We start from the raw sequence: 16,181 nt of genomic DNA on the forward strand, positions 1-16,181 counted from the left end.
AAGCTCAAGCAAGACCGCGGCACCATGATTCTGATAGCGCCCTTTTGGCCCCGTCAGATCTGGTTCCCTCTTCTTCTGGAGTTGTCCTCCGAAGAACCGTGGAGATTGGAGTGTTTTCCGACTCTCATTTCGCAGAACGACGGAGCGTTGCTGCACCCCAACCTTCAATCCCTGGCTCTCACGGCCTGGATGTTGAGGGCGTAGACTTCGCTGCGTTGGGTCTGTCTGAGGGTGTCTCCCGGGTCTTGCTTGCCTCTAGGAAGGATTCCACTAAAAAGAGTTACTTTTTCAAGTGGAGGAGGTTTGTCGTTTGGTGTGAGAGCAAGGCCCTAGAACCTCGTTCTTGCCCTGCACAGAACCTGCTTGAATACCTTCTGCACTTATCAGAGTCTGGCCTCAAGACCAACTCAGTAAGGAATCACCTTAGTGCGATTAGTGCTTACCATTATCGTGTGGAAGGTAAAGCCATCTCTGGAGAGCCTTTAGTCGTTCGATTCATGAGAGGTTTGCTTTTGTCAAAGCCCCCTATCAAGCCTCCTACTGTGTCATGGGATCTCAACGTCGTCCTCACCCAGCTGATGAAACCTCCTTTTGAGCCACTGAATACCTGCCATCTGAAGTACTTGACCTGGAAGGTCATTTTCTTGGTGGCAGTTACTTCAGCTCGTAGGGTCAGTGAGCTTCAAGCCCTGGTAGCTCATGCTCCATATACCAAATTTCATCACAACAGAGTAGTGCTCCGCACCCACCCAAAGTTCCTGCCGAAGGTGGTGTCGGAGTTCCATCTTAACCAGTCAATTGTCTTGCCAACATTCTTCCCCAGGCCGCATACCCGCCCTGCTGAACGTCAGTTGCACACATTGGACTGCAAGAGAGCATTGGCCTTCTACTTGGAGCGGACACAGCCCAACAGACAGTCCGCCCAATTGTTTATTTCTTTCGACCCTAACAGGCTAGGGGTCGCTGTCGGGAAACGCACCATCTCCAATTGGCTAGCAGACTGCATTTCCTTCACTTACGCCCAGGCTGGGCTGACTCTTGAGGGTCATGTCACGGCTCATAGTGTCAGAGCCATGGCAGCGTCGGTGGCCCACTTGAAGTCAGCCACTATTGAAGAGATCTGCAAGGCTGCGACGTGGTCATCTGTCCACACATTCACATCTCATTACTGCCTCCAGCAGGATACCCGACGCGACAGTCGGTTCGGGCAGTCGGTGCTGCAGAATCTGTTTGGGGTGTAAATCCAACTCCACCCTCCAGGACCCGAATTTATTCTGGTCAGGCTGCACTCTCAGTTAGTTGTTCTTCGTAGGTCAATTTCTATTGTTCCCTCGCCGTTGCGAGGTTCAATTGACCTGGGTTCTTGTTTTGAGTGAGCCTGAGAGCTAGGGATACCCCAGTCGTGAGAACAAGCAGCCTGCTTGTCCTCGGAGAAAGGGTATGATACATACCTGTAGCAGTTGTTCTCCGAGGACAGCAGGCTGATTGTTCTCACCTACCCTCCCTCCTCCCCTTTGGAGTTGCGTTTTCATCTTTTTGCTAGTCATTCAACTGGCGGGAGCGGTCGCGCACGGGCGGGAAGACGGCCGCGCATGCGCGGTGGGCGTGCCCTGCGTGCCGACCGTCCCGCGAAGCTTCTTCCGGTTGGTGGGGGCTGCCGCAGACGTCAACCCAGTCGTGAGAACAATCAGCCTGCTGTCCTCGGAGAACAACTGCTACAGGTATGTATCATACCCTGTAGGTAACATGACCATCTTCACTAATGCTGCTCACCCCAGCAGGGATTTACAACGGTCTTTTCCAAGACCTGGTTCATGTTTTTGTCTCAAGATTTTTACTTATTTGAAACTTGAGATTTTTCATATCGTCAGTTCATGTGTTTTTTTGACTACGGTCACAAGACTCCTGATGTAGGCCGCTAGGCCGAAACACAACGTTGTGTCGAATCATTTTTTTAAAGAATATATTAATGAGTTCTGTTTTAAAGAAAATTAATAAATATTGTTAGATTTTTAACATTTGGTTTGGTTCCAGTTTTTTGGATAAGCCTGGTTTTTATTCCCACTTCTTTTATTTTCATTATTTATCCCGTGGGATCTACTGAGTTCTCCACTTACGTGGATTCTGTTTATATTTTTGGGTGTCTACAGCTATGCCCATGATAGTTGAGTGTCAAATTTTTGCCAGATTTCCAGCGATAACATAAACAGTAAAGGAGATAGAGGGCAACCCTGCCAGGTACCTCTGGCTAATTGGAAAGGCTATGTCAGTCTCCCATTGGCCAAAAGTTGCACTGTTGAATCCACGTGTAGCACCCGGGCCCTGGTCAAGAAGACTTCCTGTATGCCAAATTTAGGTAAAACCCAAAAAACATAGTCCTAACATATTTCAACAGAAGTCTTTCTGGTATTCAAGCTAGCTATAAATCGATCCTAGGGCTTCCTCACTCCCTGCTGCAACACCTGCAGCGCTCTAAGAATATTAATGGAATCATACTTCCCTGGCACAAAACTGACTTGGTTGCCATGCACCATGGCTGAATGCTTTGCTATCAGATGGCTATCAAAGTTATCGCGAGGAGTTTGACATCCTGATTCAGGAGGGCAATAGGACAATATGACTCCTAACTGTTCCCTGTCCCTCTCTGGTTTGGTAATACTACCAAACGTATGTGGTTGTATAGAGACCCCAAGCTTCCTTCCAAGCCAAGAGCTTCACTCAACTGTTGGAAAGGGCTGACCCCTAGGTCTGCTAAGCTCTTATATAATTCTGGTTCCAGCCCATTTAGCCCTGGGGCTTTGGCCAATTTAAGCTTTTTAATTGCTTATTGCATTTTTTCCTGTGCACAATTGATCAGTTGAGATACTTCAGTTTCTCTGGTGTAGTATCTGATTGTTCCGTGTCCCCTAGTCTCCCTAATACAGCTAACCATAAAACACTATAAATTCCTGCAAAATATCCTCCACCACTGCAATCCCCCTCCCCCCCCCCCCCCCCCAAAATCTCTTTGTGTGTGATATAAATTGCCGCGCTGCATAATTTCACCAAATTGGCCTGCAAATTGCTGACCTTATTGCACCAGCGATGTAAGTTATATTTATAAAGGTGGATACTATTCTGTTCTTTGTAGTTTAGGACACCATTAATATGTGCCCTATCCTGACTCTTGAAACTATCAATAAATAGCCACCTATATACCTGAAGCTGCTGGATAAGTGAAAGCAATCGTTTGCCCTTTTTTCTTCCTCAACCCCACTTTGTATGCTATAATAGTACCACCTAATAGCCACCTTTTTGGCTGTCCTGTAAGATTGTTGTAACACCTCCGTGTTATCGCACTCATAATCCTGCTAAGCCTGTTTCAGATAGACTTTAAAATCATTGTCCAAATAAAGTGCAGGATTCAATCTCCAAGCATATACTCCTTCCTATTTCCTCAGGTCCAATGCTGTTCTACCATCAATCCTAGCCCATTGTGTTTGGGTGAAAACCTGTGCAGATACTAAAACATAATTTAGCTTTGAATTCATTCTATGTGGATTAGAATAAAAGATGAAGTCTGCTTCCTTGGGGTGGAGAACTCTCTAAGCATCTATTAGCCTCTATTCATATAGCATAAAGTTCACCATTTTCCAATGTGCATTGTGAGGTCTTCTCCTAGGACAGTGGTTCCTGTAGGCATCCCAGCCAGTTAGGATTTCAGGATATCCACAATGAATATTCATGAGAGAGATTTGCATGTGGTGAAGGCAGTGCATGCAAATCTGTCTCCTAAATATTCATTGTAGATGTCCTGAAAACCTAGGAGGATTACAGTCAATGGAAGGGTCAGAAATCCCCCTCTCCCCCCCCCCCCCCCCCCCCAGACAAACTGGTACTCATTCAATGTGAAAAGCTATGACACCACACATGAGAAAAACATATGGCTGAAGATATTTGGAGCATAAATATTGCAAAGTACTATTTTTATGTCCCTGTGTCTCTCCTGCTAGAGCAACACTTTATTCCTCTTTATTCTGTATTATCCTGTGCATTCCAAATGCTAACTTTTTGTGAAGTATTGCCACCCCTCTGTTGGGCACTAAGAGGAGAAACCCATCTCACCCACCCAGTCCCTCTGTAATTTTAAATGCTCCTTAATGAAGCGATTCTCTTGGAGAACCTTTATCTACATGCTCCCTCTTTAAATGTGTTCACGCTTTTGTGCGCCTAATCGGTGAGGGCAACCCATCCACATTTAAGGTGGCCAACATTAGATTAAATGTAATCATGACACATTTCTCAATCTATCCTTGCTACGTTCATATAGCAAAACTGGTCCAAGGCGTCCTCCCAGCAGAGCCTCCCCACAGAGAAGCCTTCACTCTGCCCATATAGCATACGATTCTCCCATCCTCTCCATAGATCTCTTTCCAAAAACCATCCCACACCCAGCCCACCCCACCCTCCTCTTCTCACCCGACTCATTCCAAGTCTCAAAATCCATCCATTGATCTCACACAGCAAAAGCACGTCCCTCCCATGCTCCACCCTCTCATTTGAACCCTCCCTGCAGGAAGACCTTAGGAAATTGGAACATTGGGCACCCAAATGGCAGATGAAATTTAATGTGGACAAATACGAAGTGATGCCCATTGGGAAGAATAATCTGAATCGTAGTTACCTGTTGCTAGGGTCCAACTTCTGAGTCAGTACTCAAGAAAAAGATTTAGGTGTCTTTGTAAACAATATGCTGAAATCTTTTGTATAGTGTGTGGTGGCAGCCAGAAATAAGCAAACAGGATGCTAGGAATTATTAGGAAAGGGATGGTAAATAAGACTGAGAATACTATTATGCCTCAGTATCTCTCCATGGTGCGACCTCACTTAGAGTATTGCACTCAGTTCTGGTCACCGTATTTAAAAAAAGATATAGCGGCATTAGAAAAGGTTCAAAGAAGAGCGACCAAAATGATAGAAGATGGAACTTCTCTCATATGAAGAAAGCTAAAGAGGTTAGGGCTCTAGCTTGGAAAAGAGACAGTTGAGGGGAGATATGATTGAGGCCTATAAAATCTTGAGTGGTGTAGAACAAGTAGAAGTGAATCAATTTTTTACTTTTTCAAAAAATACAAAGACTAGGGGACACTCAATGAAGTTATATGGCGGGGTATAAATGACCTTAAATAAATATGTGGGTTTAAAAAAGGTTTGGCTAAGTTCCTGGAGGAAAAGTCCATAGTCTGTTGTTGTGACACATGTGGGCGCCACTGCTGGACCTGGGATCAGTAGTGTGAAATATTGCTACTATTTGGGATTGGAAGCATGGAATGTTGCTACTATATGGAATAATATCTGAATTGGCCACTGTTGGAAACAGAATACTGTGCTAGATGGACCATTGGTCTGACCCAGTATGGCTATTCTTATGTTATATTCTTTATGTACTCATCCTTTACATCATCCCCATACCCCTTCCTCCCAACTCAGTCATATTTACCACCTCTAACATCTGTCTAGAGTTTATAACATTCAGCCCTGTCTATATAGCTGCCAAGCGGGACCCAGCACGCCATGCTCCATGTTGCATCCTCAGAAGGCCATCAAACGAGAATTGTGATTCAAACCACAAAATTTGCATAAGCACATTTCTCCTCCCAAGTGATTTGAAAATGTGAGTGAATCCAAACAATCCAGTCAATTAAACTGGAGGTAAAGACCTCAGCAGTCACAAGCACAACATATTGGACCATCAATTTATGGCCAATTCTACGGTGACTTAATAATGACTCCTTTATCATTCATAGGTCAATAAAAAAAAACCTCCGCTGTTTTTATAATATTTTTATAACTTTATTTTCGTTAAAAATATATTGCTTGAACATTGAGCTCTACCAAATTATCAACAGTGCTATATTGCTATTTCAATTAAACAAAAAGGAAACACTTATAACATTGGTTGTGTTAACAGAACACATGTGTGGTCACTTGTCCCTATAATGGCCTGCCATTTCACACTCAGGCTTTCTCAGGGGACAATCTCCCAACAACCAGCAGGACTGGATCCTGGACTCCAGTGGGTGAACATTGTGAGCCATTTCATTGAGTCATTAAATTGTAGATGGAAACCCAGATGTTCTGGTTATTGGGAGATTGTCTCCTGAGGAAGCCTGAGTGCGAAATGGCAGGCCACCATTGGAGCAAGTGACAAACCACAAAACGTGTGTTTTGTTAAGATAACTAATTAAGTGTTTCTTTTTTGTTTAATTGATAATTTGGTAGAGCTTAGTGTTCAAAGCAATGTCTATTTTAGGAAGGAACAGTAGTCTAATGGTTAGTGCAGTGGGCTCTGAACCTGGCAACCTGTGTTCGATTCCCACTGCAGCTCCTTATGACCTTGGCTAAGTCATTTAACCCTCCATTTCCCCAGGTACAAAAATATAGATTGTGAACCCTCTAGAGACAGAGAAAGTACCTGCATATGTCTAGTAGCACTATAGAAATGATTATTATTAGTAGTATTTTTTATGGAAATAAGCAGTTATAAAAATATTATAAAAACTGTGGAGGTTTTTTTATTGGTCTATGAATAATAGTCACCATAGTATTGTCCATAAATTTATGGTCCAATAAGGTGCGCTTGTGATTGCTGAGGTCTTTTTCTCCAGTTTAATTGAGTGGGTTGTTTGGATTCACTTATTTTTTCAAACCACTTTGGGTGGCATCCTCAGAAAGGTCATGCTGTAGTGCTGATAGCCACTGTCCAGCTGTCCGTAACAAAGATGAACAAAAAGTCAACAAAACCCTGAACATCACCATTCCGCCAGTGTTTGGCTTCTTACTTCTTGCACCCCTTAGATGCTAGCTGTTGCTGTAGGAATCTCTCCATGAATCCCTTGAACTCCTCTGATGTAGTTTTTATATAATTTTTATATATGTTTTTATATAAACTTTCAATAAACTATAAATTAAAAGGCTGCATGCAGTAAGGCACTATAGCTTTTCTCTGCTCAGTCATTCGGGTGAAGAAATCTTGAAGTAAAGACTTGTGACATGTTAGTCCAGTGACTTTCTGACATCTGTATAAATCCAAAAGCCTGCTCTTTTCTGCGTACATGAAAATTTTAGCAATCATCAGGCAAGGCCGCCACCCCTGTACCTTCACATTCTGATGAGGTGACCTCTCTCCATCCACACAGGAGCCACCTCTTCACAAATGCCCACAATTTCTTTTCCTTCACTGCCTCTGGGAGGCCATAATTTGTAGGTTATTGCAGCACCCTCTGTTTTCATGGTCATCTTTATTTTCTAAAATTTATAGACCACATGATCTACAGTTGTTAGTGGTTTACAATTGTTACATACATATTATTAATATATATAATTATAAAACATCATACTTCACTTGTGCTCAGTGTGGGCTGATGCTAGAGGGTCATGTCGTTGCTCATAATGTCAGAGCTGGCTGTGTTGGTAGCCTACTTGAGATCACCCTTCATAGAGTAGATCTGCAGAGCTGCACCATGGGCATCTGTCCATACATTGACATCATACTACATGCCCAACAGGACTAGATTTGGCCAGGCTGTCCTCTACAACCTGTTTGGTGTTTAGAATCCTGCATCCTCCCTAGGCCCTTCTCTTTTGGTTCCTGGCTGCCTTCCAAAAAAAAAAATCATAAAATAGACTATTGCCATCAGAAATACTGATGTCTGCTTGTTACACCATGTGTGGTGGGTTTTCTCCTTTTCCGGTTGTAGGCAGCCAGTAACTACTATAGGGAGTCCCATGTGTGAGGATTTACAGTGCTGCTCATCCTCGGGGGGGGGGGGGGGGAGTTGCTTATCTGTAGCTGGTGTTCTCTGAGGACAGCAGGACTTCAATCCACAAAACCCTCCCACTTCTCCAAGGAGTTGTATTCCTCTAGCTCTAAATGGACTGAGGATGTCCCACACTATAGCAAGAGTAGGGAACAGGCTTGTGTGCATGGTAAGATAGCCCAAACCCTTCTGAGAAATGTGCTGTGACAGGGTCTCCCATGTTCCGAGCTCTGTTGGTGAAATTACCCATGTTTGTGGATTCCAGGCCTTCTGTCCTCAGAGAACACCTGCTACAGGTAAATATTTGCTTATTCTCCATTACATTCTCTTAAAGTGTTTGTGGTTTATGCTTTATCAGTGACTCAAATACACAGGAATATGTGTTTATTAAACGAATGCCACTTGAACTACTTTTTTCCTCCTCCCCCCCCCCCCCTCCATTTTTGACAGGGCTTGAAAGTGCCAGTGTGTCCAGTACTGGTGAAACCAATAAGAGCAGAAACAAGCCTCTCCAGACTGAGGAAGTTGTTGAAACAAATGCTTTAAATAAAAACAATCGGGATCAACTGGAAAGAATAATAAAATGTAGTAGGTCAACTGAAATGTCATCAGGTACATTTGTGTGGTGTTAACATTGTAGATGATTTTTCGTCCAAGTGTATCTTTTCAGTTTTTTTTTTTTTAATGCATTAGTTTTTGCAATTAGCACCCAAGCGTGCATGTACTTTTTATGGGAAAGATAGATCTATGGCAATTTGAAAAGTTCTATCATATCTAAATCTTCTTTTTAATGTTTTATTAAAGCATTTCTTTAATTCTGTTTTAGTAATGCTTTTTAATGTGATTTGTGTTGTCATGGGTGTCCTGGAGTGGTAGTTAGTGGGTATGAGCACATTTACGAGTATTTTTATCTACTGATGTATACCACTACTTTGTTGTATTACTTCAGACTTCCTCTTTTCTGCTATTTGGCCTCCCTTAATACAATCTTTTCCTTAGAAAGACATTGAAAATGCACTTGTTTCTTTAGATGTTTGTAAAATCTGAAATGCGTAAGCTGTCACGCAAGTTGTAAAGTTGACACTGAAAACCCTGAATGATGCTGCTCTTAATGTTGAATGTTTCTTGCTAAAATGGCTGTTCCTGTGAACATGCTGGCACTTGTAGCAGTGTTTTTTGATGTCTTTATATGTATTTTATAAAAGGCTCTGTTTTTGAGCCTTTATATAATACACTGGAAATTATAATCATCCCAACTTAGATATCCCATTTCCTACTTAGATACCATATGTAAAATTGGACTTTCCACTTCATAATTTATTGACAGTAACATTGGCTTCAGTAACTTCATTTTGCTTTGCATAATAGATAAGTAGACATTAGGGTTCATTTTCAAAGCGCTTAGACGTACAAAGCTCCATAGGTTACTATCAGGCGTATTTTCAAAGCACTTAGCCTCCCAAAGTTCCATAGAAACCTATGGAACTTAGCCTCCCAAAGTGCTTTGAAAATATGCCTATATGTAACTTTGTAAGTCTAACTGCTTTGAAATTACGCCTCATTTTATAGTATCAATTTGTTTTCTTAATATAGATTTTCTTTGGGGATTTATGAAACAAGTGGCCATATAGCTATCTGATTGTCATGCTCAAATATAAGCAGATGTTAATATTAAAATTTAAACCAACTTTCCCTCAGGTATGGCAAATTTATGTCTTCAGTTTGTTGATTAATTATGGTAGTATACAAAATTGATCATTTCAAGATCACTCGTTGGGGAAACTGTCAATTTGCAAAAACTATTAAGCCATATAAATGGTTGTATTTCTAAGATTCATTTAGATCAGAATATCAATCAATGGATTTTCATTCATACTACCCATATTGTTTCATAGAAGCCCTTTTTCTCTTTCTAGTATTGATTTCTTTTCTGGTTGTCACTGTATATCTGTCCCCCCTTTCCTACAGCACATGCTAGGAGAGTACTGCACGAGTCTAACAGAAATGCATGTATTGCGACACCAGGTAATGCATTAATAGCTTGGCTTGAACACTTTCCACAGCTTTATTAACTATAATGTTGTTATTGTTTATATTTATGTACAGAGATATATATAGATAATCTCTGTAGTAAATTACATAGCTATTTCATTAGCATATGTTTATGGTTTATTGAACTTGCTGTCCCGCTTGCCTCTGTAAAAGATCACAGCAGTACAAATTGAAATATAGAAAGGGACTACAATGGAAATAGAAAAAAAATATCATTATTCAAATGTTTCCTTTGCCGGTGCTGGCAGTAGATATTCAACTGCACTGGTGCTCTTATTTTTGAATGTGAATATCCTTAAGACTATCTGGATAGTGCAGTGGCAATGCATAGATAGAGCAGAATCTATTAACGAATCAAGGACAGTCTGTGTACTATGAACAGAGCGGAAACCAGATTGAGAGAAATGAAGTAGGTTAAGAAATCTAGGTTGTCTCTTAATTGAATTGTAACCAATCCTTCCAGTAATTTTATAAAGAACAGTATTGAGACCACAACTCTATAATTAGAAATAGACTGACTTGAATCATTCTTACTTTTTAGCATAGGAGTAATTATAATATCAGATGCTAAAAAGTAGTGCAATCACATTAATAAATGATATTTAAACCTCAGAGGCTGCCTTCATTGCATATGGTGATCAAGAATCAAGTGAACAATAAAAGCTCATATATTTACGATAAACTAGGTCTAATGCTGTTGGTAGGAGATATGAAATCAGACCAACATCTGTCTACAGGAATAGCTTTATCTACAAAACTTCAGGGAATCTCCTGGAATTGCTGTCTTATAGAACTAATTTTATTTTGAAAATACTCCGCTAACTCTGAAGCCAAATGAGTTGCATCTGAATCTGTGAGAGAATGTTGATAAATTGTACTAAGATTATTTACAATTTGAAAATGATGTTTTTAATGTATTTTTATTTACTTACTGCCTTTTTGAAGGAATTTAATCATGGCGGTGTACAGTAAGAATAAATCAAACATGAGCAATAGACAAAGCAGTAAAAATATTCAAATACAAAGTATGGCATAGTATGCTACTTAGAATGTCAACACAATACGTAATAGAACATTTTAATTGACAATATAGGATATAAGCAAAGAAGAAACATATGGATATGTAAGAGAGTAAGAGGAGTTAAGGTGACTAATTTAAAGAAAGGTGCACATGAGGTCAGAGAGATGGTTAAGTATTATCTCGTCTAGGGTAGGAGTGGATAAACATGTCCTACTGCAGTATTTACAGCCCGAATCACTCGTGTGTGTGAGTAAGACTAACAAGTTAGTTACTTCTTCCATTAAATGTCTGATTGAAGAGCCAAGCTTACACCTGTTTCCTGAAGTCGAGATAGTCTTGTGTTAAGCGGAGCCTTTCAGGCAGTGCATTTCAGTGTGTGGGGGCTACTCCGAAGAAGGCTCGCTTGTGGGTATCACATTGTGTAATGTCTTTTGGAGAGGGTGTGTTTAGCGATAGTCCTTTAGAGGACCTTAGTGTCCTTGGCGGTGTGTGGAGGATCATCCTATTTTTCAGGTACTCGGGCCATTTCCTTTCAGGGCCTTGAAGATCAGACATAGAGTTTTAAATTTAGCCCTGTATTGTACTGATAGCCAATGAAGTTTTTGCAAAAATGGTATGATGTGGTCACGTCGCTTGCAACCTTCTATTGCTGCTGCATTCTGAATCAAGTGGAGCTGGTGCAAGCCCTTTGTAGTCAGACCATTGTATAGTGCATTGCAGTAATCCAGTCTTGATGTTATCATGGCATGCACAACTGGGATAAGATTTACCTTCTCGATGTAAGGAGAGAGGCAGTGTAGCTGTCGCAAATAGTAGAAGCAGCTCTTGAAAGTTGCTTGGATTTGGGGAAACAGAGTAAGTTTTAAATCAAACTGTATTCCAAGGTTTCTGACTTGAGGGGGAGTTTGTACTTCCCAAAAGGGTTTTTGATGTCAGGTATGTATCCACTTGTGTTAGGGACCAGGAGAAGCTTGGTTTTACTTGGGTTCAGGCAAAGTTTGTTGTGTTTAGCCTATTTTTGAATTGATGTTAGGTAATCTGTTTATTCAAGGTTTGTAGGTAAGTCAGGTTCAATGGGTATAAGTAGCTGCACATTCTCCGAGGACAAGCAGGCTGCTTGTTCTCACGACTGGGTGACGTCCGCGGCAGCCCCCACCAACCGGAAATAAGCTTCGCGGGACGGTCGACACGCAGGGCACGCCCACCGCGCATGCGCGGCCGTCTTCCCGCCCGTGCGCGACCGCTCCCGCCAGTTACTTTTTTTCCGCGACTGAGAGAGTTGTGTTTTCCCCTCTCTCTCGTTTCAGCCGCCGGATTTTTTCGACCGCGTTTACGCGGATCGTCGCTTTTGGCCTGTTCGGCCTCTTCTTCTTCTTCTTTCTCTTTTATTAAAAAAAAAAAAAAAAAAAAAAAAGAATTTTGCGCGTGTGGAGCACGCGCTCCTTCTTTTCCCTCGCTTTCTAGCGGGGACGCCTCGTTGCGGCCTAGTGGCCGCTCGGTCGGTTTCAGTTTTCGTGGTGTGATTTTAGCCACCATTGCCGACTTTGACTTCGCCGACGCGATTTTTCCGTCGATGTCCTCGAAGGTCCCGAGTGGATTTAAAAAGTGTGGTCGCTGCGGCCGGCCGATCTCGCAGACCGACACCCACGCTTGGTGCCTCCAGTGCCTCGGGCCGGAGCACAATCTCAAGTCGTGCGTTTTGTGTCTCGGTCTCCGGAAACGGACTCAGGTTGCGAGGCAAGTTCTGCGGGACCGTCTTTTTGGAACTTGCGCCGGCCCCTCGACGTCGACCTCGACGGCATCGGTATCGAAGACCGGTTCTTCGGTACCGGTATCGATGCCCGAGACATCGGCACCGATGGCAGCGACCCCAGGAGAACAGGTCCCGTCGGCCCGCCGGTCCGCCGGCGAGAGTGGGGTAGAGAGACCGCGTGGGCAGTCGGCCCCGGTCACTCCCTCAACTCGTGAGCCACGGGACCGAACCCTGTCGGACCCGGTACCCCGAGACCGAGGGGGATCGACCTCCTCCTCCTCCATGCCCTCCGGCACCGGTGACGTGCACCGGAAAAAAGACAAGAAGCGCCGTCACCGGGAGCCCTCGGTGCACCCTGAAGAGGAGTCGACGCCGAAGCGTCATCGCAGAGAGGAGAGATCTCCGTCGGTGGTGGAGGTACCGACGCGTCGGGGTTCCGGCACCTCGGTGCCGTCTCCTGGCCCCCAGCAGCTTCCGGCACCGACACCCTTACCGGCCCCACCGCCTTTCCCGGCAGCGGGCCTGGACGAGTGCCTCAGAGCCATCCTTCCGGGGATCCTGGAAGGGCTGATGCGCCAGGCTGTGCCGGCGCCGGGGGTGCTTGCGCCCTCGGCGCCGATGACTGTGGCGCCGGCGAGCTCTAGCCCGGCGCCGGGGCAGTCGACACCGCCGCCGCTTGCGGTGCCGGTCTCGACAGCCACGCAGGTGGAGTCCCCGTCGACGTCGATGGAGGGAGCTCCGTCCCCGCCGGCGCGGGAGTCCACCGCTCGACGACACCGAGACCTCGGTGCCTCGACGTCGAGCCGGGCCCGGTACCGGACGCAGCTACATGAGCTAATGTCCGATACCGAGGATGAGGACTCGTGGGGGGAAGAGGAGGACCCGAGATATTTCTCCTCAGAGGAGTCTACGGGCCTTCCCTCGGACCCCACGCCGTCACCGGAGAGGAAGCTCTCACCTCCTGAGAGTCTCTCCTTTGCCTCCTTTGTGCGGGATATGTCTATAAGCATTCCCTTTCCCGTGGTCTCTGTGGAAGAGCCGAGGGCCGAGATGCTCGAGGTCCTCGACTATCCATCACCACCTAGAGAGTCCTCCACGGTACCGCTGCACAATGTCCTGAAGGAGACGCTGCTCCGGAACTGGGTGCGACCACTAACTAATCCCACCATTCCCAAGAAAGCAGAGTCCCAGTACAGGATCCACTCTGACCCAGAGCTCATGCGGCCCCAGTTGCCCCATGACTCAGCGGTCGTGGATTCTGCTCTCAAGAGGGCACGGAGTTCGAGGGATACCGCCTCGGCGCCCCCGGGGCGGGAGTCTCGCACTCTGGACTCATTTGGGAGGAAGGCCTACCAATCCTCCATGCTCGTGACCCGCATCCAATCTTACCTGCTCTATATGAGCATCCACATGCGGACCAATGTGCAACAGCTGGCGGACCTGGTCGATAAGCTCCCGCCGGAGCAGTCCAGGCCTTATCAGGAGGTGGTCAGGCAGCTGAAGGCGTGCAGAAAGTTCCTGTCCAGGGGGATTTTTGACACCTGTGACGTGGCATCTCGTGCTGCGGCCCAAGGTATAGTGATGCGCAGGCTCTCATGGCTGCGTGCCTCTGACCTGGACAACCGCACCCAGCAGAGACTGGCTGACGTCCCTTGCCGGGGGGATAACATTTTCGGTGAGAAGGTCGAGCAGATGGTGCACCAACTGCATCAGCGGGAAACCGCTCTCGACAAGCTCTCCCACCGGGCGCCTTCAGCACCCGCCCCCACGGGTGGGCGTTTTTCCCGGGCACGGCAGGCTGCACCCTATTCTTTTGCAAAGCGTAGGTCCAACCAGCCGGCCCGAAGGCCTCGCCAGGCACAGGGACAGCCCCAGCGCGCTCGTTCTCGTCAACAGCGTGCGCCTAAGCAGCCCCCTGCGCCTCCACAGCAAAAGCCGGGGACGGGCTTTTGACTGGATCCACGGGAACATAGCCGCCCTACAAGTGTCCGTACCGGACGATCTGCCGGTCGGAGGGAGGTTAAAAATTTTTCACCAAAGGTGGCCTCTCATAACCTCCGACCAGTGGGTTCTCCAAATAGTGCGGTGCGGATACGCCCTGAATTTGGCCTCCCTGCCTCCAAATTGTCCTTCGGGAGCTCAGTCTTTCAGCTCCCTTCACAAGCAGGTACTTGCAGAGGAACTCTCCGCCCTTCTCAGCGCCAATGCGGTCGAGCCCGTACCACCCGGGCAGGAAGGGCAGGGATTCTATTCCAGGTACTTCCTTGTGGAAAAGAAAACAGGGGGGATGCGTCCCATCCTAGACCTGAGAGGCCTGAACAAATTCCTGGTCAAAGAAAAGTTCAGGATGCTTTCCTTGGGCACCCTTCTGCCAATGATTCAGAAAAACGATTGGCTATGTTCCCTGGATTTAAAGGACGCATACACTCACATCCCGATACTGCCAGCTCACAGACAGTATCTCAGATTCCGCCTGGGCGCACGGCACTTTCAGTATTGTGTGCTGCCCTTTGGGCTCGCCTCTGCCCCACGAGTGTTTACAAAGTGCCTCGTGGTGGTGGCGGCGTATCTACGCAAGCTGGGAGTGCACGTGTTCCCATATCTCGACGATTGGCTGGTCAAGAGCACCTCGGAGGCAGGAGCCCTCCGGTCCATGCAGTGCACTATTCAACTTCTGGAGCTGCTGGGGTTTGTGATAAATTACCCAAAGTCCCATCTCCAGCCTACTCAGTCTCTGGAATTCATAGGAGCGCTGCTGAATACCCAGACGGCTCAGGCCTACCTTCCCGAAGCGAGGGCTACCAATCTCTTGGCCCTGGCTTCGCAGACCAGAGCGTCTCAGCAGGTCACAGCTCGGCAGATGTTGAGACTTCTGGGTCATATGGCCTCCACAGTTCATGTGACTCCCATGGCTCGTCTTCACATGAGATCTGCTCAATGGACCCTAGCTTCCCAGTGGTTTCAAGCCACCGGGAATCTAGAAGATGTCATCCGCCTCTCCACCAGTTGCCGCACTTCACTGCTCTGGTGGACCATCCGGACCAATTTGACCCTGGGACGTCCATTCCAAATTCCGCAGCCCACGAAAGTGCTGACGACGGATGCATCTCGCCTGGGGTGGGGAGCCCATGTCGATGGGCTCCACACTCAGGGTCTGTGGTCCCTCCAGGAAAAGGATCTGCAGATCAACCTCCTGGAGCTCCGAGCGATCTGGAACGCACTGAAGGCTTTCAGAGATCGGCTGTCCTGTCAAATTATCCAAATTCGGACAGACAATCAGGTTGCAATGTATTACGTCAACAAGCAGGGGGGCACCGGATCTCGCCCCCTGTGCCAGGAGGCCGTCGGGATGTGGCGTTGGGCGTGTCGGTTCGGCATGCTCCTCCAAGCCACGTACCTGGCAGGCGTAAACAACAGTCTGGCCGACAGACTGAGCAGAGTCATGCAACCGCACGAGTGGTCGCTCCATGCCAGAGTGGTACGCAAGATCTTCCGAGCGTGGGGCACCCCCTCGGTGGACCTTTTCGCCTCTCAGACCAACCACAAGCTGCCTCTG

The 16,181-nt window shown here is 46.1% G+C and overlaps 1 protein-coding gene across 1 annotated transcript in view; it reads left to right on the top strand.

Annotated features, from left to right (window-relative positions):
- Window positions 1-16,181, top strand: part of PCM1 (pericentriolar material 1) — an 866,960-nt gene that overhangs the window by 475,986 nt on the left and 374,793 nt on the right. Inside the window, 1 exon segment of the mRNA XM_030191464.1 lies at window positions 8,250-8,411. Coding sequence (XP_030047324.1) covers window positions 8,250-8,411 — 162 coding nt within the window.

The sequence above is a fragment of the Microcaecilia unicolor genome, chromosome 2 (genome assembly GCF_901765095.1).
Source record: "Microcaecilia unicolor chromosome 2, aMicUni1.1, whole genome shotgun sequence".
NCBI lineage: Eukaryota > Metazoa > Chordata > Amphibia > Gymnophiona > Siphonopidae > Microcaecilia > Microcaecilia unicolor.